The sequence below is a fragment of the Entelurus aequoreus genome, linkage group LG05, assembly GCF_033978785.1.
Source record: "Entelurus aequoreus isolate RoL-2023_Sb linkage group LG05, RoL_Eaeq_v1.1, whole genome shotgun sequence".
NCBI classification, from domain to species: Eukaryota; Metazoa; Chordata; class Actinopteri; order Syngnathiformes; family Syngnathidae; genus Entelurus; species Entelurus aequoreus.
Genome location: NC_084735.1, coordinates 29,086,237 through 29,111,148, shown reverse-complemented (window position 1 = coordinate 29,111,148; position 24,912 = coordinate 29,086,237). Strand labels below are relative to the sequence as shown.

The 24,912-nt window shown below is 38.3% G+C and overlaps 1 protein-coding gene across 1 annotated transcript; it reads right to left on the bottom strand.

The window, feature by feature from the left end:
- Positions 1-3,933: 3,933 nt before the first annotated feature.
- On the bottom strand, positions 3,934-17,268 carry LOC133650431 (peroxiredoxin-4-like). Its single transcript, XM_062047657.1, has 7 exons — positions 16,975-17,268; positions 9,813-9,930; positions 9,603-9,719; positions 5,805-5,927; positions 5,589-5,719; positions 5,458-5,492; positions 3,934-4,056 (listed from the first exon to the last, which is right to left on the bottom strand). Exons 1-7 carry the CDS (start codon positions 17,177-17,179, stop codon positions 4,006-4,008), a joined length of 780 nt encoding a protein of 259 aa, XP_061903641.1. The 5' UTR covers positions 17,180-17,268; the 3' UTR covers positions 3,934-4,005.
- Between the last annotated feature and the right edge of the window lie 7,644 nt (positions 17,269-24,912).

Genomic DNA, 24,912 nt, shown 5'->3' with positions numbered 1-24,912 from the left:
GAAAGGATGCTCAACTCATCTTGCTGAAAAGGACAATTAAGTCAGGATGGCCCGAGGAGAGGAAACGATGACCTCAGAACATAGCGGAATATTGGAACTACCGGGACGAGCTCTCGCAGATGAATAACATCCTGTTCAAGGGGGAAAAAAAATCATCATATCCAACTCACTGCGCACAGAGATGTTATCCCGTATCAATGCAGGTCACATGGGTATGGAAAAGTGCAAACAAAAAGCCCGTGACATCATCTTCTGGCCTGGGATGAACAAACAGATTGAGGAGTTAGTTGGGAAATGCCACATTTGCAATGAACATAAACCGTCAAACACTAAAGAGCCAATGATAAGTCACAAGATCCCAGACAGGCCATGGCAAACAGTGGCTACTGACCTGTTCACTTGGAACAATGAGGATTATTTAGTCACAGTAGACTATTACAGCAGATACTTTGAGCTAAACAGATTACACAGCACCACAGCTGCTGCTGTTATACATACACTAAAATATTTTTGCAAGACACGGGATACCAGAGACTGTTATATCAGACAATGGTCCACAATACATTTGTAGAGAGTTGTATGTTTTTGCCAACACATGGGGGTTCACACACATTACCTCCAGCCCACGCTATCCTCAAAGTAATGGCTTAGCCAAGAAATCTGTTCACATTGCAAAGTCCCTTATGGAAAAGGCCAAAGCTGATCAGAAAGACCCTTATCTGAATCTGCTTGAATATCGCAATACCCCAGTAGACAACCTCATATCACCAGTTCAGCTGCTCATGAGTCGTCGCACACGCTCAATCCTGCCCAACACCCATCAGCAGCTGCAACCCAAAACCATCAGCCACAAGGATGGTCACATCATGAGAACCAACAAACAACACCAGCAGAAGAAATACTATGACAGATCAGCTAAACAAATGTCACCTCTGCATGAAGGACAATACATCCGTTTTCAGGAGAAAGGCTACCGGAAACCAGCAGTTGTCATTCGTTCAGCTGATACTCAAAGATCATACCACATACGCGCATCAGGAGGACAAGAATACAGGCGAAACAGACGACATCTCCTGGACACAACAGAGACACTGACCACTCAGACTGAAGAAAACACAAAACATGACACACAACATGCACTGCACACTGACACACAACACACCTCAAAGATAACAGGAGAAACAGCCCCACAGGCTGTGCGGTATCAGACAAGGTCTGGACGTGAGGTTAAGCCCAGAGTTGTTCTGGACTTATAGAAATATGCTCAATGGTGTTCAGATACATACAAGTCAATGACATTGTGATTGTGTTTCTATTTACAATATGTAATCCAGTATGACATTCAAGCAAGTTAAGTGATAATTGAAATCTGTTTGTTGAATCCTTACTTTATGGCAGTCGTACATGTGCTACTTTAATTTCAATACGTTTCAGTAAGGGTTATTGCACAGAGAGTGTTTTCTTGAATGTTGTGTTTCATATTTTTCTAAAAGAAGGGGGATGTAATATTCTTAGGTAATACGATCTCCGAGCGGTCCCTGAAGTATGCACAAATATGATTGGCCCAAGGGACGAGGCACATTCTGTTTTATCGTTACACAAAATGTGATGTGTTATTCCCAAGAGTCGTGAACTAAAGTACAGTTAGCAGCACTTTGTGTGTTGGCTCAACTTATTTCCACAATACAGAACAAGACACCTGTGAGTCTTTTTTTCCAAATTAAATTCAAATTTACAAAAGGACTGGGGGAGAAAAAGTGGTAAGCACTGAAACAGATAAGAAAATCGCGTAAGTATATAATTTTAATATAGTTCACATGAGTCACTGTAGATAAATTAAGTAGGGACCAGCAACAAAATCTCCCTGGATACTGGAAAGCAGTGGAACAAAGAAAGACAAAAAAAAAAAGTTCTGCACATTCCCCTTTACATTTAGGGTAATTTTTTGCTATTTTTCAGGACCGCCGATGAGGCTATGGGAGGTCTCCCTAAACTCCAGGACAAGTAACGTGCCATAGAAGCAAGACATTTTTTTTTTGCACAAGCCCTTACAACATTTAATAAAAATTGAAAAAAGGGGCGGGGCGGGGTGAGTGTATACTTTTCTGCCATTTTCGGGTCTTGTCGGGACTCTCGATGAGGGTTCGGGACAGTTCCCTAAATTCCAAGACCAGTAACGTGCCGTGGAAGCAAGACACTTTTTTTGGCGTAAGGGTCCCCTGTTACAACATTTAATCCAAAATCATTGCTTTGAAAAAAAGTGTAATTTTATGCCATTTTCCAGACTCCCCATGAGGGTGTGGGATGTCTCCCTCAACTCCAGGACTGGTAATGTGCTGTAGAAGCAAGACTGATTTTTTATTTTTTTTGCGCAATGGTCCCCCTTTTCAACATTTATTTTAAATGGGGAAAGTGTAATTGTCTGCCTTTTTCAGGTGTCCAAAGCCAGGGGCTAATTTTGTATTGACCATCAGCACATTGTAAAAATAAAATAACCCCCCGAAATATATTTAAAAAAACCTGAGCAAAAATGGTGGAAAAAAAGCAAAACCGGCATAATGTAAAGATGACAAAAATAAATCTTAATAGTCATGGTGTCAAATGATTGTTTAATTAATTTGTATTAATTATGATTAATCACTGGTTATAATTGCATCATTTAAATTAACTAAAAATAGACCCCAATATTTGGACACAAATGCTATTTGGATGTCATACAGGAAAATTTAATAAATGTTTCACTTGAATGTACATCACTTATTTGTTAAAAACCTGGCAACTGTAAAGGTTTGTTATGTCGTATGCATTGACCTGATCACTGACTGTACAATAAACACACCTTTCAGGTAGTTGTCTGCAGTTCAAGTAGAGGAGCATGGGCACTCAAAATAAATTGTGTGATTAATCTGCGAATATACAGTACATGTTTAATAGGGCTGCGAATCTTTGGGTGTCCCATGATTCGATTCAATATCGATTCTTGGGGTCACGATTCGATTCAAAATCGATTTTTTTCGATTCAAAACGATATTTTCCCGATTCAAAACGATTCTCTATTCATTCAATACATAGGATTTCAGCAGGATCTACCCCAGTCTGCTGACATGCAAGCAGAGTAGTAGATTTTTGTAAAAAGCTTTTATAATTATAAAGGAAAATGTTTTATCAACTGATTGCAATAATGTAAATTTGTTTTAACTATTAAATGAACCAAAAATATGACTTTTTATCTTTGTGAAAATATTGGACACAGTGTGTTGTCAAGCTTATGAGATGCGATGCAAGTGTAAGCCACTGTGACACTATTGTTTATTTTTTTTAAATTTTTTATAAATGTCTAATGATAATGTCAATGAGGGATTTAATCACTGCTATGTTGAAATTGTTACTAATATTGATACTGTTGTTGATCATATTCATTTTTGTTTCACTACTTTTGGATTGTTCTGTGTCGTGTTTGTGTCTCCTCTCAATTGCAGTTTTGAGTGTTGCTGGGTCGGGTTTGGTTTTGGAATTGGATTGCATTGTTATGGTATTGCTGTGTATTGTTTTGTTGGATTGATTAATTAAAAAATTAAAAATTAAATAAATAAAAAATTAAAAAAATCGATTTTTTAAAAATGAGAATCGATTCTGAATCGCACAACGTGAGAATCGCGATTCAAATTCAAATCGATTTTTCCCCACACCCCTAATGTTTAATGTGATCATTTTTTGTGATTAATTGCATGAGTTAACTTGTTATTTTTGACAGACCAAGTTAATACTAATAATTAATGCACAAAAACATTTTTAAATAGTATACCATTCTTTTTATTCTTCTTACAAAATGTATATATTTGTATTTATTTATCCAAATGGGTTTCTTGAACACTATTTACTTATAAGTCAATATGTTGTTTGGAAGTTATTCTCACATGAGAATAACTCAATATCACAAAAACATTGACAAGTTGGGAGTATTTATGAAAACACAATTTATTTGAATTTTCTTTTTTTTCACCTTCAGTTCAGTTTATCAAAATACTTCAGCTTGCCTGAAGGGTCAGGAATGATCTGCGGGATAGAATGAAAAAAATTAAGGCCAGTCATGTCATAAAACAGTTAAGGTTTAAAATTACTCTTTTCTTTTTCTTTTTTTTAGTAAAGATAATGCAAAAACTAAAAAACAAATGTCCACAAAAAATATGAAAGGGCGAGGCTTTAGCCAAAGGAGAACCAATTAAATTTAGATTTTGATCCAAGAGTGGCTACTTTTGCAAATATTTTCCCCCCCCAATTTCTTAATCGATTATTTAATGACTACTTGTCCAGGGTGTACCCCGCCTACCGCCCGAATGCAGCTGAGATAGGCTCCAGCACCCCCCGCGACCCCAAAAAGGGACAAGCGGTAGAAAATGGATGGATGGATAAATAAAGACATGAACAGGAGGAAGTATTGTATAGTTTGTATTGTATAGTTTTTCTAGACGTAAATATGTTTCTTGAAGTATAACCAACTAGAGCAGAGTTCTCCGCAGTAGTAGTAGTGTAAGATAGTATATGACTGTATGTGATGAATTATAATGCATACATTTACACTAACACTGTGTATGTTTTACAGATACAATGGAACTTCGGAACCTTTCCATGTACAAACTTTTCCATTTACGAACCACAGACAGAATGAATCTTTACTTTGGTGTATAAACCTTTTCTCTGTGTACGAACGTTTCATCCACCCATTTTATGCCCGGCAGCATATCCATTGTGGGTGGGCTGATCGATAACTGGTGCTCATTCAGTCAGCACAGCAGCGCTGTTATTAGCTGCTATGCTACTTTGACTGCTTTTAAAGTGTTTTTTAGCCAATTAACAACATTATTCTAGTTTTGCAATCTCAATAAGAGTCAAAAGACAGCACTGGACAAGCGGTGTGTGGTTTTAAACTGTCAGGAAGCATCTACAGCGGTGTCGACACTGCTCCCCCATCCCTTCCAGTGCACATCAAGAAGATTAACTGAAATTAAAGTGGATTTTATTTTAATTTTAAATCATTGTAATATCCTGGGTGTTAAAAGTAAGGAGTTTTCGGATTTCAAACAGAGTGCATCACATGGCTAGAGACAGTGTGTGTGCGTGTTGGCAGGGCAGCTGCAGGCGAGGAGGACAGTTCAGCTTGTTGTTGTTTTGACTTTATTATTAAATAGAAAGTTGATCCATCACCCTCTTGTTATGTTTGTTTAAAACACCGTACTGTATAGCGCTTTATACTGTGTTCAAAATGTACAAACTTTTACTAAAAAATTGACTTTTGTCGGTGCTTGAACCCATTATTCATGTTTAAATTGTTTGTTATGGGAAACTCTGCTTCACTATACAAACGTTTCTATTTACTAACTCTGTTCAAGAACCAATTAAATATGTAAATTGAGGTTCCACTGTATTGGGAAGTTAAATGATCAGTCATGAACTCACTGTGTCACTGCCTGGCTTCCATCCTGCTGGGCACACTGAAAAAGTTTATTTTAATTCCAGTTAGAGCATTAAGAAAACAACAGCATGAATCATGAGTAATCCAACAGCTACTAAAGGTGAGCTAATGGTACCTTCTCCGTGTTTGTCGGTGTACTGAAACGCTTGAACCAGCCGCAGTGTCTCGTCCACGGAGCGTCCAACTGGTAGATCGTTCATAGTGATCTGCCTCAGGGTGCCTTTGTCATCAATGATGAAGAGTCCCCTGAAGCACATCAACACATGTGAAGGAAGGACATAGGTAGAAACATCTAAACCGCTTCAGCTCTGTTCATCTCCAGCTACTGTACCTCAGCGTGTGGCCCTGATCCTCCAGGTAGACTCCATAGTCTTTGGAAATCTGGTGAGTGACGTCAGACAAGAGAGGGATTTTCATTTGTCCCAGTCCTCCCTGTTTCCTGGGTGTATTGATCCTGATAAAGGAAAATATTAGCACAATCAATGTCAATAAATATTTCAATGCTGTGTTTACTCAAAACAATAAGATTGAGCAGGAATACATGGACATACAACATCCAGCAGCATGACATAATCATGCATATTTAATAGAAAAAAGTTGTCAAAAATAATTCCTTATCTGATCCAGATAGCACATTCAGAATAATTCAAAAAAATACTGGTGGTATTGCAATTTGGTTTTCGTACGCCACACTTTGCCCTTTACTTTCGGGGAGTGTATATTGTAGCGTCCTGGAAGAGTCCGTGCTGCAAGGTGTTCTGGGTATTTGTTCTGTTGTGTTTATGTTGTGTTATGGTGCGCATGTTCTCCCGAAATGTGTTTGTCATTTTTGTTTGGTGTGGGTTCACAGTGTGGCTCATATTTGTAACAGTGTTAAAGTTGTTTATACGGCTACCCTCAGTGTGACCTGTATGTCTGTTGATCAAGTATGCCTTGCATTCACTTGTGTGTGTGTGTGTTAAAACCGCGTATATTATGTGACCGGGCCGGCACGCTGTTTGTATGGAGGAAAAGCGGACCTTGACGACAGGTTGTAGAGGACGTTAAAGGCAGTGCTTTTTAAGACACGCCCCCAAAATTGTTAACCAGGTGGAAATCGGGAGAAATTCGGGAGAATGGTTGCCCCAGGAGATTTTAGGGTGGGGCACTGAATTTCGGAAGTCTACCGGGAAAATCGGGAGGGTTGACAAGTATGGGAACACATCCTCTGGTTCCCCTTCTTGAAGAGAGGAACCACCACCCCGGTCTGCCAATCCAGATGCACCGCCCCCGATGTCCACGCAATGTAGCAGAGTCTTGTCAACCAGGCCCACAGCTGAAATACCACTGTACTATATAAATAAATAAATAAATGGGTTATATTTGTATAGCGCTTTTCTACCTTCAAGGTACTCAAAGCTCTTTGACAGTATTTCCACATTTACCCATTCACACACACATGCAAGGCGCTAACCAGCAGCCATCAGAGGCAAAGGGTGAAGTGTCTTGCCCAAGGACACAACGGACGTGACTAGGAAGGTAGAAGGTGGGGATTGAACCCCAGTAACCAGCAACACTCCGATTGCTGGCACAGCCACTCTACCAACTTCGCCACGCCTTGGGGATTTACAAGACTTAACAGAAATATAATGGACATCTGCAAAATTGTGAATAAGAAGATTAAATATATGATAATCTGTGCTGCAAGGGTATATATAGATTTAAATATTAAGGTAAAACATGCAATACATTTAAAAGATAAATATATAAAAAATTTGATTAATATCCTATGCATGCAATTATTTTGATAAAATAAAAAAATTCATTAATATTTTAAGTATTTGTGTTTACTGTTTAGTAATGACTTTCATATTCAAACAACACTGTTAAATCCATGAACTTTAATAAGTGAATATTTCCAAAACAATCGATGGAAAGTTACCAGGATGCAGGAATACTGACAAGCTATCTCTCAGGGTTTCCCACACATTCATTTATTTGTGGCGGCCCGCCACGAAAGAATTACGTCCTCCACAAATAAATTTTTTTTAAAAAAACAAAAAAAATTTTTTTTTGTTTTTTTTCCCCTCTCCAGCTTCTCAGGCGAATCATACAGTTGATGTAGATGCCCATATCGGCTGTTCAGATTTACTTTACAAAAGAGAAGTGTAGGATGCTTCTCTTGTTGCCTTATTTGTATTTGACTTTATTAAATGTATTTATATTAAAAACACAACATGTGTATATAACAAAGGGTGCAAAGTCTGCAGGCAGTAGGAAACACATGGTTAAGTGTAGGGAGTAAAACTGATGGCAGTCTAAAGTTCAAGATTTTTGGAGCTCTTTGTTCAGTGGATCCGATGTTTGATGAAGCTCTGTGTCTATCTACCACCACTACTGTTTTCTGTTTATTTGTTACTGACTGTGGCAGGACACCTCTGCCTCTGTTTCACTTTATGTTGCTGGTAAATAATATGGTTGTAGTGGTAGGCTAAAGTTAAATTATTTAGTATGCACTAATTAAAGGGGCAGAGCTTTGAGACATTTTAGCTTTTATTTTATATAAGATATATTTTTTGTAAGAACCACAATTAATAAATATATTTCAGTGAATAACTTATTGTTCAAATCTGTATATAAATATGTACATAAAGTGTTGTAATTATATTGTAAAATGGATAGATGGATGGACGTTTAAAACAAAACTGTTATTATTAATTAGTAAGTATAAATTTTTTTTAGCCTTTTTAGAGAAAATCAAATCATTGTAGTAAATTATGCAAATTACTCGATGATGTCATGGTGACCACGCCCATAGTCACGCCCATAGCCACGCCCCCACCGCCACAGGTATCTTGGCAGTTTATGGGAAACACTGATCTCTGGTATGTGGAACATCACTTTGTTCAAGGATTTACCGTAGTATATTGCAATCAGGGTCATCCCGTGGCATATGCGGTTGTTTAGGGAAGGCCTGATCAAGGCCAGGGCTTTTGTAAAGATTTCAAGATTTCTTTCTTTCATTTAAATCCGTCCAGTTATAAAAGACAGTAATAAAGTTCAGATACAAGTCATAATAAAATGTAAGAGTACCTACACACCCTTGTAAGATGGCCTTCTTGGCAACGGCAAACAATCAAATCTGCGTCGAATACTTCACTCTACAAACACGGACAGTTTTGTTTACGTTTTACTTTTATATCTTATAGCACATCAGTGTAGTACGTTCAAGTACCCTTGATTGAAGATCGAAACAGACGTCACTATGTTTCAAAGACAAAGGCTGCACTAATATTATTATGATAGTAATAATAATCATCATAATAATTATGTATTATGATGATTATTATCCACTGAGAAAAAGTTATTTTCATTAGCATTTTTACTCATTCATATCTAATTAAATAATGACTACCGTAGTTATATTATTAGTAGTTATATTATTGTTAAAATGCACATTTTTGCTACTTTAAATTCAATTTGTTTGCACTTTTTTGTAAAAAAAATAAAAAATACCTAAACAAAACATCAAATAATTTAGGGGGGTTTAAGGTTATTTAGGGAGCCTTTAGCCCCTTCTCAAAGGCCTAATGACTGGTTTGAAGGCTTGATGAAAAATATTATTGGTGAAACATGTACATTTTGTGGGCTTTCAAATCATGGAGTGTGCCACCCACCATTCTACTGACATGGGGCCACAAACTTTGTTTGTAGCCACAAAAAGCCTACAGCAGTCCCTGAGTGTGATACTTCATTAAATTGTGCCCTCTACTGATTGCTGCCATGAAGTAAAATGTACAATGAAACCTTGATTTACCAACTTGGTTCTTGAACAAGGTTCGTAAGTGGAAACGTTTGTATAGTGAAGCAGAGTTCCTCATAAGAAACATTGTAAACATGAATAATGGGTTCCAACTTCGACAAAAACCCATATTTTTGTGAAGCTTTGTACACTTTGTAGACAATATAAAGTGCTATATAGTACTGTATACCAAACAAACATAACAAGGATGTGGTGGATCAACTTTCTATTTGATAACAACTGAACATGTGACTGGATCCAAAAGTTCACAAATAGAAGGGTTTTGTAAATCAAGGTCCCACTGTATTTTCCCAACAAACTAAATTCAACATCAACATGTCAAGTTACCAGGCCAGGTGAGTGAACTGGGAGTCCACCGAGCAGGCGACCACCTCCGTGTTGATGGCCTTAAACTCGTGCATGCGATCGCTGAAGGCAATGATCTCAGTAGGGCAGACAAATGTGCTGGGAAAAAAGATTGAGACAACATATTTTGGTTTTTTTTAAAGTTCCGTCACTTACATCCATGAAGTTGTTTTTGTGTCTGAGCTCACTCACAAGTCGAGAGGATAGAAGAAAAAGACCAGATATTTTCCTCTGTAGTCTGAGAGCTTCAGCTCCTTGAATTCACCATTGATAACTGCTGTTCCTTCCCAGAGTGGAGCAGGCTTTGAAACTGGAGAATGCATAAAATATTTAGATTTCTCATACTGTTACAAATACATGACAACTTTGGTCTGTGTTAAGCAAAAATGTGCAGTAAGGGTGTTCCGATACAACTTTTTGTCATGTCTTTTGATCATGTTTTGTTTTAGTTATGTCCTGTTTGGTTTTTGGTCACATAGTTCCAGCTTTTTCACTCCCTTGTCTTGTTTCCATGGTTACCCATTAGTTTTACCTGTTCCACGTTTGGACTCACAAACCTGTCACCAATCATGTCACTGTTATTTAAAGCCTGTCTTTTTCTGTTGGTCGGCCTGGCTACATTAACTCCATTATCCCTGCTGTTACTCCATTGATTACGTGTTCCATGCCATAGTTCCATGCTTTTCAAGTAAGTGTTTGTTTATTCATGTCACAGTTAGCAAGTGTTATTTATTTCATGTTCATAGTTTTTGCCCAAGTGCTAGTTTTGTTTTCTTAGCCAAGTTTGTACTTCCGCCTTGTGCGCGCCTTTAGTTTGTTCTTTTTGTTATAGTAAAATTAAATTATGTTTTTAGCTTCATGCCACGTCCGCTCCAATTCTTGCATCTCGGGAAAACAAAACCCTCACAGTCCACGTTATGACACTTTTTAACTATTGAAACGATACCGATATTAGAGCCCTGAGTATGTTCCTATACTGATAATATTCCGATGTGATATCAGTAGGAATCATTGTTGATCAAGGGTGATGGGTCAAATGCAGAGAATAATCTTGCCACACCTAGTGTGTGTGTGACAATCATTGGTACTTAACTTTAACTTAACATACTTTTATTTTGTAGTATGAAATGTTAGAAGAGGCCTGATCAAGTAAAATTAGTCAAACAGAGAACAATGGTAGCTATGGAAAAACACTAACCAATTTATTATTAACCATTTGGAATGGACTTATGCTGTCTTAAATTGAAGTGGAGTGTTTTTGGCGACACCTAGTGGTCACAATAATTTATTAAGTTAGGATCATGACATGGTAAATTGACACGTTTTTCTGGATACTTTCTGATACGCTTCTGTCTTGGATACTTTGTATCTGTAAGTAATATTAAACTATAATTATTTCATACTTTTTTTATATTGACAAATGTGGTGTTTTAGACTGCAATATTGTTCAATTAAAACCCCTGATTACTTATGCCTAGCTTGTGTGCTTAGCTGTTGCTAGAAGACGTCTTTCTATCAGCAATACACACAGGCGCTCTTTTCAACAGGGCCCCGGTTTATTCACCTGTCCTTCCAACGAGGGAGAGCCGCACCTAACACTGCTGTGCCAATCACAAGGCTCTGTCAGGTTCCCCTGTTATTAGCCGAGAGACCATTCTAAGCTAGCAGCTAGTTTATAGTTAAGTGTTTGGACCGGAAAAAAATTATATTTTTGTAACATGACAATAAAACATTAGAGAGATAATTTCCCTCCACTATAGTTGCGTGATATAGACCAGTGGTCCCCAACCACCGGTCCGGGGACCGGTACCGGTCCGTGACGCATTTGCTACCGGGCCGCACAGAAATATTAATGAATTTATAAACTACCACATTTTCTCAGACTTAACTTTCGCCTGTCCCACTAAACACACCAATAAGGCTGTAAATAGATGTATATTACAACTCCATTGTAGTTGTAATGGGACAATGCACATCAATGGGTATATACAATTTTAATGTGCCAGATCGTGGGCAAAGGCTAATCTACACGTAGAAAGCCGGTCCGTGAAAATAATGCATACATTAAACCGGTCCCTGGTGGAAAAAAGGTTGGGGAACACTGATATAGACAATATACAATATAAATGATTTACATTTGGCCGGCGATACAACTCTTAATACTATCATCGTATTGTGAAAATTCTCGTTGATGACACGTCTAGCTGTGTCCCACATATTTGACAGCGACAAGCGAACGAAGGCGTCCTCAACGCAATGTAGCATCCTCGTTAGCGGCTAACGTCCAATCACAGCACGAAGCTGCTTATAAATCACTAATCCTCGCTTCCATGGCGGCAAATAAACTACTTTTCCTACAAGTATCATTGTCACTGGAGGATTACAGGACAAGAAATATCTTAACAACATGCTACACTACAAACCGTAGGAGGATATACTAACCGCTAAGCTAGAGCTCTTTAATGTAAACAAAGGAGCGCATTGATACAAAAATCAACAGTAATGATACCAAGTATAGTATTGGTATGGTGGATACTACAGAGATTAGATCAATATATTTACTATCACAAAATAATTTGTCTATTTTGTTATTGTTTACAAACTCAGGAAATAGGAGCCAATCATAGTATTTGCTTTTGTTGAATACGTTGCACTTTAATATACATTTTGTATCTAATAATAGGTAATAAGGAAATTATTTGAATATTGGTACACTGTCATCCTGCGTTTTTGTCTGATTATAATTGTGATCAAAAATGATTAGGTATGAGATAGCCAACAATTGGAAATGATGCAATATGTTACAGCATACGTGAGTAGCTAAATTAGGAGCCTTTTAACTTGTCTTTAAATGTTTCAATTATCATTTATATGATAAACAATATATTGTGATATTTATAGTTATCAAAAAAAGCTACAATATACCGTAATTTCCGGACTATAAGCCGCTACTTTTTCCCCTCGTTCTGGTCCCTGCGGCTTATACAAGGGACCAGAACGAGGGGAAAAGACTGACTTTTCATATACCGGTAGGCTGGTTATTTTGATAACGTACAGGCGAGCACTTTGTATTACTTTGCACCGTTGTATTATTTGTACTCTGCACAAATGCTGTTCGCCATGTCAAAGATGTGAAAGTTTGATTGAATGATTGAAAAATTTATTGTTAATAAATGGGACGCTTCGCGTTCCCAAACAGTCATCTCTGTCCCGACAATCCCCTCCGTGGTAGCAGGAACCCCTATATACTACGGTAATTACACATCAAAACCCTGCGGCTTATAGTCGGGTGCGGCTTATATATGGAACAATCTGTATTTTCCTCTAAATTTAGCTGGTGCGGCTTATAGTCAGGTGCGGCTTATAGTCCAGAAATTACGGTATGTCACGATATACATTTTAGGCCATATTGTCCATTTCCTGAAAAAATTGCATGGTGGTACCTTTAAAAGACCAATTGAATTCGAAACACACATTTACCGTATTTCCTTGAATTGGCGCCGGGAATATAGTATTCGCCTGCCTAGAATTACAGCCGGGTCAAACTCGTTTCGCAAAATAATTAGCGCATGCTTGGCACTTCCGCCGGGTCAAATATGAGTCATTAAATGACTCCCGCCTCCAGGTGGTAGAGGGCGCTAGTGATCCTTCTTGCGACTACCAGTACTGCAGGAGACAGGTACTGCAGAAGAAGACAACAAGCAGCAAGCATGCAGCAATTGTTTGCTTGCACTTTTAACATAGAGGATTACATATCTAAAATAAAACCGTTTTCTAAACTGGACTTTCAATCAAAGCAGGAGGTAATAATTAAAGGAATATCTCCAGAGACTTTTAAAATTGAAGAAAGATGAGAAAGACTGCCTTTGATCAGAAACAGCTGCACATGGACCCATCTACAAGTAAAGGTAAGATCATAATAACGTTTTTTTTATTAAATGTGTTTTTAATGATAAGGTATGCGCCGGAGTGAGAAGAGGTTTTAAAATAATTAGAGCATGCTTGCTCATTCCGCATGGTTTTGGTAACCGCAGGAGTGAGAAGAGGTTTTAAATTAATTAGCGCCCCTGCGGCTATTCAAGGAAATACGGTATACAAGATATACAGTTGTGGTTATCAGTTTGGAAGTCCTCTGCCTGGAAAACATAGCCCGAGAATGGTCAAAAGGGATCCCAACTATGCCTGCCTGATTAATCGACATTGAATCAACATCAAGGTTTTAATCAGTGCGATAAATATCCGCAAGAGGCTGAGTTTTGTTTAAATGTATTTTATTTTTTCTGCTGTCACCGGCATTTGAGTGACAGACATGTTCGCCAAGTCTCGTGTTTGTTCGGCTCTCGCTTCAAACAGAGAGAAAAATGTCTCACCGTGTGCATTGTTCTCAGCACCTGAGCGCGTTTATTTAACAGTGGAATTAAATGACCACAGTGAGCCCTCTTTTCAGTCATCTCTAACTTTGTCTTGGCGGGTGGAGAGCGTGGCACCAGCTTTACACACACGGGAAGCACAGACGAAGAGCCTCCTTACTCGCCAGTGAGAGGTTCCGCTAAGTAACAGAAATTAGGAGGAAAACAATATGATTACAAAGCTAAATGTCCCATTGTGGTAATATATCAGCTTCAAATTGGATGGGCAATATGGGGGTGGCGTGGCGAAGTTGGTAGAGTGGCTGGGCCAGCAATCGGAGGGTTGCTGGTTACTGGGGTTCAATCCCCACCTTCTACCATCCTAGTCACGTCCGTTGTGTCCTTGGGCAAGACACTTCACCCTTGCTCCTGATGGCTGCTGGTTAGCGCCTTGCATGGCAGCTCCCGCCATCAGTGTGTAAATGTGTGTGTGAATGGGTGAATGTGGAAATACTGTCAAAGCGCTTTGAGTACCTTGAAGGTAGAAAAAGCGCTATACAAGTATAACCCATTTATATGAGCCAATCAACACGGATGAACGAGCGAGAGTGCTGTGATCACGTGATGGCAACAAAAAAAGACAACGCCTGACCTCGCTTTTCAACTGGGGAAAAATGTATCTTGAAGATGTTCAATATTTAAGTGAATTGCTTGCTCACAGAAATTAGTTAATTTAATGTATTAGATTTTTTATTTATTTAAGGTAACCAAGGTATTTATCTTCTACTTACAGTACAATGATAAACAATTCTACAATAACAAGATATACGGGTTTATATACTTTTAAATGACTAGTTACATTATTATTATATATTATTATTACATTACATTATAATCACTGTATAGTTATTGGTTTGATCTTTAGTTAAAGAGCATGTTAAAACTCTGAGTCTGTTTGCGTATATAATGCCTAATATTGTTTTAAGTAAATCGGTGCATATTGTTCTAATGTGAGGCACCTTGAGAGAAGAATATGTTGACACTCTAAAAGCAACATGTCTTCCTTCACAGTTTATTGCATTTTTATGTATAAAAAGTCAAAATCGCAAATCGAAACGCAATTTTGGAGAGAAAAATCTAAATTATTTTTTTTCCGCGGCCCACCATAGAATCACAATGCATTCCACTTTTGGATGTTTTTTCCTTTTGGGGCTGGGTCTTTCGCCCGAGTGCAGGCCCCCACACGACCCCGAAAGGGACAAGCGGTAGAAAATGGATGGATGGATAGATGGCTTACAATACACAAATAAGATGAAAGCATAATCAGTGTAGTTGTCAGTATTTTTTTTAATACACAAGATCCCAGAAGAACTGGACTGTTTGGTTTGTCTTGTCTTACAAGATGTTTCGCAGCTGCTCCAAGTAAGCTATCAGTTCGTGCTCATAGACTTAGATTGGTCAGCTCTAGTCCAGCGGCTAGATATTTATATTTTTAAACATTCATACTCCAAAAACCAGGAGGGTGTGCCTGGGCAAGGATGGTTTTGCCCTATCGTAGTGAGAAAAACAAACGCACGAACAATCCTAACTGTCAAAGCCAACGACAGTCGTTGAAGTGTAATTTCCCCTAGACAGCACTGAGGTATTGTGTGGCACAACGATCACTGTGAATCGACGACTACCAGTCCAAAATAGTCGGAATCCCCAACGTAAGCATTCCATTCAGTTGTAAACAAATGGCACAATTAGCATTCTGGTCACCTTCTGTGACCACAATGTTTCTAACTCCTGTTATTCGTTGGAGGCTAAATTGCATAGTCTTTTAGGAATGGTTGAAAGGACAGTTTTGTATGTGGGAGACAGGTGGTGTCACAGACCACCACCTCTGTTTAGGGATGGTCTTTCAACTTTGACATAGATTGCTTCCCTCACTCCTCTTTCGTACCATCAGTCCTCCCTGTCCAGAATCTGTACATTTTTGTTCTCAAAGGAATGCGGTTTCTCCCTGAGGTGCAGGTACACAGCAGAGTCTTGGCCTGAAGAGTTTGCCCGTCTATGCTGTGCCATGTGTCGGCTTAGTGGTTGTTTTGTTTCCCCAATATATGAATCGGTGCATTCATAAATACAATCCATTGTTTTTGTGGGTGTTGGGTGTTCGGTCTTTAGGATGCACTAGTCTCTGTCTCAGGGTGTTGCCTGGTTTTGAAGTGTACTGGGATTTTGTGTTGGTTAAAATTCTTCTGAGTTTCTCAGATAGACCTGATACATATTGAATGAAAATAGTTTTGCGTCCGTTACCTTTTTCCTCATCATGCACTCTGTTCTTGTTATTCCTGGAACTAGATGCACTTTTCGCAAACGACCAGCTGGGGCAACCACGGGTTTTGAGGGCTTCTCCCAAATGTCTATGCTCTTTCTCTTTGGCCTGTGGACTGGTATGAACATAATCAGCTCTGTGTTGTAGGGTTCTGATAACGGCCAGCACAACACAGAGCTCGTTGGCATCAAAAAAGTTTGTTTTTCTCACTACGATAGGGCGAAACCATTCTTGCCCAGACACACCCCCCTGGTTTTTGGAGTATAAATATTTGGGGTTTTGGCACCAGCTGCTGGACTAGATCTGAACTGATGAAGCCTACTCGGATGAGTGGCAAAACATCTTCTAAGACAAACCAAACAGTTCAGTTGCCCTAAGATGACAAGGACCTGGACATTCATAGAAGAGTGCTGCTTCCTGATGTTCCGGTTTAGCCCCGCCCCTTTAGTGTCTGCTACTCCATGGAGTAGAGGGGGAGGTACAACTTTGACATAAGCAAATCAAATAATGACGTGTCCTACAAAGACACATGCTACTTTTATGCATGTGCAATTTATTCATTATGGCAATAGCAACCAAGCAATACATAAAAGTAAATAGAACATTGTATACGTTTCTATCGTCCTGTGGTTTGGACGCACCAGCGCACAGACAGTTAACGTGCATGGTTAAGAGTAAAAAGACTCACTTTTGGCCTTGCTGAGGTGCAGGGAATGATCCGACACAGGAACACGGAAAGCCTCCCCAGGATAGACGTGTCCTCCCGCGTAATTGTGACACTGAGAGTTCTTCGGCTGCTGGGCGCCTTCTTCGGCAGACGTGAGCGTCAAGACGAGCAGCAAAGCGGCACAAAATATCTCCTTCGGCGGGCTGAGGTGGACTAAAGCCTCCATAATGTCGTTACAGAGAGCGCAATGGTGTGTGCGTGTGCTGCTGTGGGAAGGAAGGCAGGCTTTCACCCCAAAACCAGACGTTTACATGATCTTCTTCTTGGATGTAATGAAGGCGTTTTTGCGCTGTTAACGTTGCATTACTGCCACCTGCTGGAGATAATAATGTCATGATGGACATTTAGGAATGTATTAACCTTATTGATATAGTAATTGTATTCATCAAATACAATTGTAATGTCTGTTACATTTTTATCTTAATTGTACTTTTATTGATGCTATATTTTTAGGTTGATGTGGGGTTTTATTAATGAAAAATAGCCGTTTTGCTAACACTGGCATATTGGGCAAAATCTGAGCGTTTTTTTCACGTCTTTATCGAATGTGTCCATCATTTGTGTTTTTTACCCACAAAAACACACATTGTCCCTTATATCTTCAATTTAAAAAAATCTAATTTAGCTTGTTTGAATATTCTGACAATAAAGTTGTATTTATGTCCAAATACTGGGCTCTTCTTTAAAGGCCTACTGAAATGAATTGTTTTTATTTAAACGGGGATAGCAGATCTATTCTATGTGTCATACTTGATCATTTCGCGATATTGCCATATTTTTGCTGAAAGGATTTAGTATAGAACAACGACGATAAAGATTGCAACTTTTGGTATCTGATAAAAAAAAGGCTTGCCCCTACCGGAAGTAGCGTGACGTAGTCAGTTGAACATATACGCAAAGTTCCCTATTGTTTACAATGATGGCCGCATGAAGTGAGAGAGATTCGGACCGAGAAAGCGACAATTTCCCCATTAATTTGAGCGAGGATGAAGGATTTGTGGATGAGTAAAGTGCAAGTGAAGGACTAGTGGGGAGTTGAAGCTATTCAATTTTTTCAATTTCAATTTCAATTATTTATTTATTTCGTACTTGGATGTGTACATTTCAACAACATTTCAACAATCTCACATACCTTACTGCATTCAATACACAGCCATGTCGAAAAGGAACAGGATGAAGAAAATCTTATATTTCCTGCCCCTTCGCACAAAAGAAACATTTTCTTGGTATTTCTTTGCCGGTAGTGCATTAGAACATCCAATGCAACAAATCAATACAAAACAATATATCACATATGCACACACAGGCACCCACACCCACACGCACCCACCCACCAGGGGCGTAGACTCTAGAGTAGTAAAAAAGGCTACAGGACATGTATGACCCAGTTGACAAGAAAAGTTATTGTTGCCTAAAAACTACAAGTTTGTACCCCTACCCAGTGCACACACTCATAGAAATTAATAGAACAAACAATCAATGAAAAGAATAAACAAGCAAGATAAGTTGAACAAAAAATAAATAAACAAAACAAAAACTGAAAAAATAAGGCAATCACTCAAACCAAACAAACTGAAAAAGAACAAGGCAATCATCCAAACCAAACAAACTGAAAAAGAATAAGGTAATCATTCAAACCAAACAAAACTGAATAGAACAAGGCTATCATAACAAGGTATCATTCAAACCAAACAAAGCTAAGAACAATGTGATCATTCAACCAAGGATCCATAGTGCATGTCGATAAAGAAAAAAAAAAAAATGAAAGGAAAGCTAGACTATACAATACCTACAGTCATGTAGGATAATGTAAGCGTTGTTTTTTTTTGTGTGTTTATTATTATTTTTATTTTTTATTTTTATTTTTTTCCCCTTATTTTTCCCTTTGCGTCCCTTTTGTCAGTGCTCATATAACATCATAGTTCTGTTTTTAAAGACTTTTTTTAATTGAAATGTGTTTTTACATTGCTTTATTTCATTATGGAGAGAGTTCCAGAGTTTTACTCCCACCACTGATGTACACATTTGTTTTGATGTTGTTCGTGCAAGCTGATGCTTAAAGTGCCCTTTCCTTCTTCCTTCTTTTTCTATTAAAGTGAAATTTTTTTGTAGATTTGTTGGTAGCTCTTGACTACTAGCCCTGAACATAACCAATAATGTCTGCTGCTCAACTAGTTCATAAAATTTGTAAAGTCCTGAGCTAATAAATAATCCATTTGTGTGCTCTCTATAACCTGTTTTGTGTATGATTCTGATCGCTCTCTTCTGAAGGAGGTACAGTGGCTTTGTGTTACTCTTATATGTACTACCCCATATTTCCACACAATAATTGATATAAGGCAGTACAAGTGCACAATACAGTGTACGCATTGCTTTATAATCTAATACATCTTTTACCTTATTTAATATAAATATACTTTTAGCCATCTTTTTTCTAACATGTGAGATATGCGATTTCCAACTAATATTATCATCTAAAATCACTCCCAAAAATCTAATCTCAGAGACTTTTTCAATGCTTGTTCCAGCTATTGACAGTACAATATTTTCAGGCTTTTTTCTCTTACTAAAAATCATGAACTTAGTTTTTTTCAAATTCAATGATAATTTGTTAACGTCAAACCATTTTTTGAGTTTGACCATTTCCTGTTCCATACTCTTTAGTAATTCATTTAAGTCATGTCCAGAGCTGTAAAAGTTGGTATCGTCAGCAAATAATACAAAATTGAGTAATTTTGACACATCACAGATATCATTTATGTATAAAATAAATAGTTTCGGTCCAAGAACAGACCCTTGTGGAATTCCACACTTAATACTCATATTTTCAGATGTATTAGCAGCATATTGTACATATTGTTGTCTGTTATTCAAGTAGCTATTTAACCAATCTAAAACTATTCCTCTCACACCGTATGAATGTAATTTGGATAAAAGGATAGAGTGATCGATTGTGTCAAACGCTTTCTTAAGGTCTATAAACACCCCTACTGTGTATTTCTTACTATCGGTGGCTGTTGTTATGTCCTCAATTATGTTCATCACAGCAGAGGCAGTAGATCTGTTTGAACGAAATCCATACTGGCTCTCGCTCAACAACTTGTTTTTTTCAATAAAATGGTCTAATTTTTGTACGAATATTTTTTCAAGCACCTTAGAGAATTGGGACAGAAGTGATACCGGTCTGTAATTAGTAAACATGTGCTTATCCCCATCTTTAAAGAGTGGAATAACCTTTGCTACCTTCATTCTATCTGGGAAGGTCCCTGTATTGAAAGAGAGATTGAAGATATAGCAGAGAGGCTCAATGATGCAGTCAATTGTCTTTTTTACAATTATCATATCTAACCCATCATCGTCTGTTGATGTTTTGTTCTTTAATTTATTTACAATTGTTATAATTTCATTTTCACTGACTTCTCCCAAAAACATTGACTTAAGTACTCTGCCTCCACCTCCCAACCCATTCTGAAATGACCCATCATCATGTTTTTCTATATTTTCTGCTAGTTTTGGACCTACGTTTACAAAAAATGAGTTAAACTCATTTGCCACTTCGTCCATATTTTTTATTATCTTTTCTTCTTTTACAAAGTGGTTTGGCGGGCTGATAGGTCCCGGTGTGCTTCCCATCACCTTTTTCAATATGTTCCATGTTCCTTTGATATTGGCTTTATTTTTTTCTAACAAGTTACTATAATAGTCTTTTTTGGCTTGTCTCATTATTGTTGTCAACCTGTTTTTATAAACCTTATATTTAATTTCTGCTGCATTTGTCCTAGATTTTAAAAATACCTTGTAAAGTCTATTTTTCTTTTTACATGCATTCTGTAGTCCCCTTGTGATCCAAGGAGTTTCACTGTAATTGTCCTTTTGTTTATATAGCATATTTGGGCAATGTTTTTCATACAGTGATAAATATATATTTAAAAAAGCTTCATATGCATCATTTACCTCTCCTACATATACCTCCATCCAATCCCTTTCAAGAAGGTCGCTTCTAAACATGTCAATTGTCGCTTCGGTTCTTAATCTTTTCCTTACATATTTGTGGGCTGTTTCTTCTCTCTCCCTGTTGACTTGACAGTCCCCCTCATTGATTTGGCACTCATAAGTAAAAAATACAGGTAGATGGTCGCTGATATCATTAACTACCAATCCACTCTTGATTTTGTTTTTTTCTACAACATTTATAAAGATATGATCAATCAGTGTGGCGCACGTTGTTGTTATTCGACTTGGTTTGGTGATCAACGGATATAATCCTTTACTATACAGTATCTCTAGATATTCGCTTGTTGATGTATTTCTAGGAGCGCTCAGCAAATCAATATTTAGATCCCCACACATGACATATGTTTTCTTTTCATTTAGATGGTACAGTATTTCTTCAAGTTTATCATTAAATTCATCTACTCTGGACCTCGGTGCCCTATATACACACGTAACGATGACATTTCTCTTCCTTTCCATCTCAATCTCCACAGTTATACATTCAAGCAAATCATCAATAACCATCGTCATACGTTCTACTGCTTTGCATTTCAAGTCACGGTGGACAAGCAGGGCCACGCCCCCTCCCCTTTTATTTATTCTATTACTGTGATGCAGCTCATAATTATCGATGGAGAAGTCGATACCTCTCTCCTCATCTATCCATGTTTCTGTCAGAGCTATTATTTTGAATTTACTTTTCAAGTTACTCAGATACTCTTTGATTTTATTAAAATTTGCATATGCGCTTCTACAGTTGAAGTGTATTAGAGAAAAGTTATTGTCTAGACTAACACTATCATTAAGCTGTTCCTCTGTATAGTAATCACACAAGGAATTAATTGAGTTGAACAGATGTTTATCTGGGTCAACTTGACATTCAAAGTCATGCAATTTGTAATCTATATATTCAGATCCTGACGGATGATTTTCAGTTGTCTCAGCCATTATGGGTTGATGTTATATTGCCAGTGCACAGTAATAGAATAATTGATATGCTCATAATATAATAAATATACTCATGACATAATAAATATGCTGATGTTGTATTCCCAATGCTAAACTCATGACATAATAAATATGCTGATGTTATATTCCCAATGCTAAACTCATGACATAATAAATATGCTGATGTTATATTCCCAATGCTAAACTCATGACATACTGAATAGGCTGATGTTATATTCCCAATGCTAAACTCATGACATAATAAATATGCTGATGTTATATTCCCAATGCTAAACTCATGACATAATAAATATGCTGATGTTATATTCCCAATGCTAAACTCATGACATAATAAATATGCTGATGTTATATTCCCAATGCTAAACTCATGACATAATACATATGCTGATGTTATATTCCCAATGCTAAACTCATGACATAATAAATATGCTGATGTTATATTCTCAATGCTAAACTCATGACATAATAAATATGCTGATGTTATATTCCCAATGCTAAACTCATGACATAATAAATATGCTGATGTTATATTCCCAAAGCTAAACATGATCATAGTTGTCATATAGAAATAGCATGACGTCATAGTATAGTATATAAATATAATGATTGATATAGTATAGGCATAGTATTTGTGGTTGTAGGATGGCATCATGGTGGTTAACATGGATGTACTGTAGTTGTGCCACTCATACCTTCCCAGGCTGCGGTCCCCCCTTAGCCTGATTACTTGGATCCAGTGTCCATGTCCATGCCCATAAGTCCCCAATCCCGCACCGTCCACGGTATACCCTATCGGATTCTTCCACACCCTCACGACCACCGAATGACATCTCCTGTGTAGATTGACGTTAGTGTTCATATTTCCATACGAGGAGCATAACTCCACGGTGCACATTACACACGCATACTCACACAGCACAGCCACATTCATACCGGTATATACACACTCACTCCAGACACACAAACGCAAAAATAGCAGCATAAATGAGTAAAAATAACAAGTCCAAAACAGTTCCAGCGTCCAGTACAAAATATGTTCCAGTCCAGAAAAGAGCATCGGACCTGCATGACTCAGTATGTTAAACGGCCGACAGATCACGCACCAGTGAGGTGTGGAGAGAAATGTGTCCCAAAAACAGTTCACAAAAATCTGTGACTCAGCTTGGCAAAAAACGCATAGGCCTACTAAAAAAACGTTCAAAAAAGTTATTGACACAGAGGAACCAGTGTGAAAGCATTCGTGCAGCTCGTGTCCATGGGGCTTTGTAAAAAATAAAGTTAGCCTACCGTCTTGTTCAGAGAGGATCCATGCTAGAAACACCAAAATATTGGGAGATGGTAAAAAGGGAGAGATTGAAAGTAGCAGTGCTAATCCCCTCTTCTGCTCACGGTCACACCACTGAGCCCAGGCAAACCAGACAGACGGAGACATAGTCATTTATAAGGGTCGAGGTCTTTTAACTCGCGTATCATGATCACCTTCTCTGCTTCACCATTCAACTTAATGAGCACCTTACAATCTCTGGTCCACGTAGCTTTGATCTTGTCGTCCTTTCGCAGTATGCGTGCCTCTTTGGCTATTTCGGCGTTCTTTGATGTGAGATGTTCATTGATGTACACGTTGGTTCCTTTGAGCAACTTTCCCTGCCTTAGCAGGTTCGTTTTATGTTTGCGATTCACGAACCTCATGATGATGGCGGGTTTGAGCGTTCGGTCCTTTCTCGGAAGAAGGTGACAAGCTGAGATGTTGTTCTTGTCGAAATTAATGTTCATGCTGTTCAGGAAGTTAGCAACCTGGGATTCCAGCGATAGCTGTTCTTCCTCGCTGGGTTCCCCATTGTTCCCCGCCGCGGCAGCTGCAGCATAAGACCTCGGTTTCACATCAATTCCGCTGATTATCACATCTTCCTTCCTTGTAAAAAGCTCCAGGTCCTGGACTCTTTTCTCCTGTTCATGGACTATCTTTTCGAACTTCTCCAGACTGTCCACCTTTGTTTGTAGTGTTTTTATCGTTAGGGAGCTCTCTTCAATCTTTTTCCTGAGCCCCTGCACCTCGGTTAAGAGGTCCACGAGTTGGTTTTGTTTGGTCGATATTTCGCGGACTTCTCTCGCCAAACTCTCCAGCGTTTTGTTTATTTCTCTAATGTTCTTCTCCATCCTGTTTTTTCAGTTTAAAGAGTGGTTAAAAGGGTAGTTTTACTAACAAATAGAGCAGCCGAGAGGCTGCTAATCTCAGGGCGCCGCCATCTTGTTTACATGGTATCAGCTCTATTTGACTGTAGGCAAAGATAGGGAAGATGCTGTGAGAGCCGGGGGTGACCTGATATTCAGCTGGGAATGACTACAACAGTAAATAAACACAAGACATATATATACTCTATTAGCCACAACACAACCAGGCTTATATTTAATATGCCACAAATTAATCCTGCATAAAAACACCTGCGTGTTTGTTACGCTAGCTCCCAGCTCCTCTGCTAGCTCCTAGCTCCATAGAACACGCCAATACAATTCAAACACCTGATCAACACACACAATCACTCAGCCCAAAAGACCGTTCACCTAACCCAAGGTTCATAAAGCTTATATATTTTTAAAAAGTTACGTACGTGACGCGCACATACGGTCAAGCTATCAAATGTTTAGCAGCCAAGGCTGCATACTCACGGTACCTGATATTCAGCTGGGAATGACTACAACAGTAAATAAACACAAGACATATATATACTCTATTAGCCACAACACAACCAGGCTTATATTTAATATGCCACAAATTAATCCTGCATAAAAACACCTGCGTGTTTGTTACGCTAGCTCCTAGCTCCTCTGCTAGCTCCTAGCTCCATAGAACACGCCAATACAATTCAAACACCTGATCAACACACACAATCACTCAGCCCAAAAGACCGTTCACCTAACCCAAGGTTCATAAAGCTT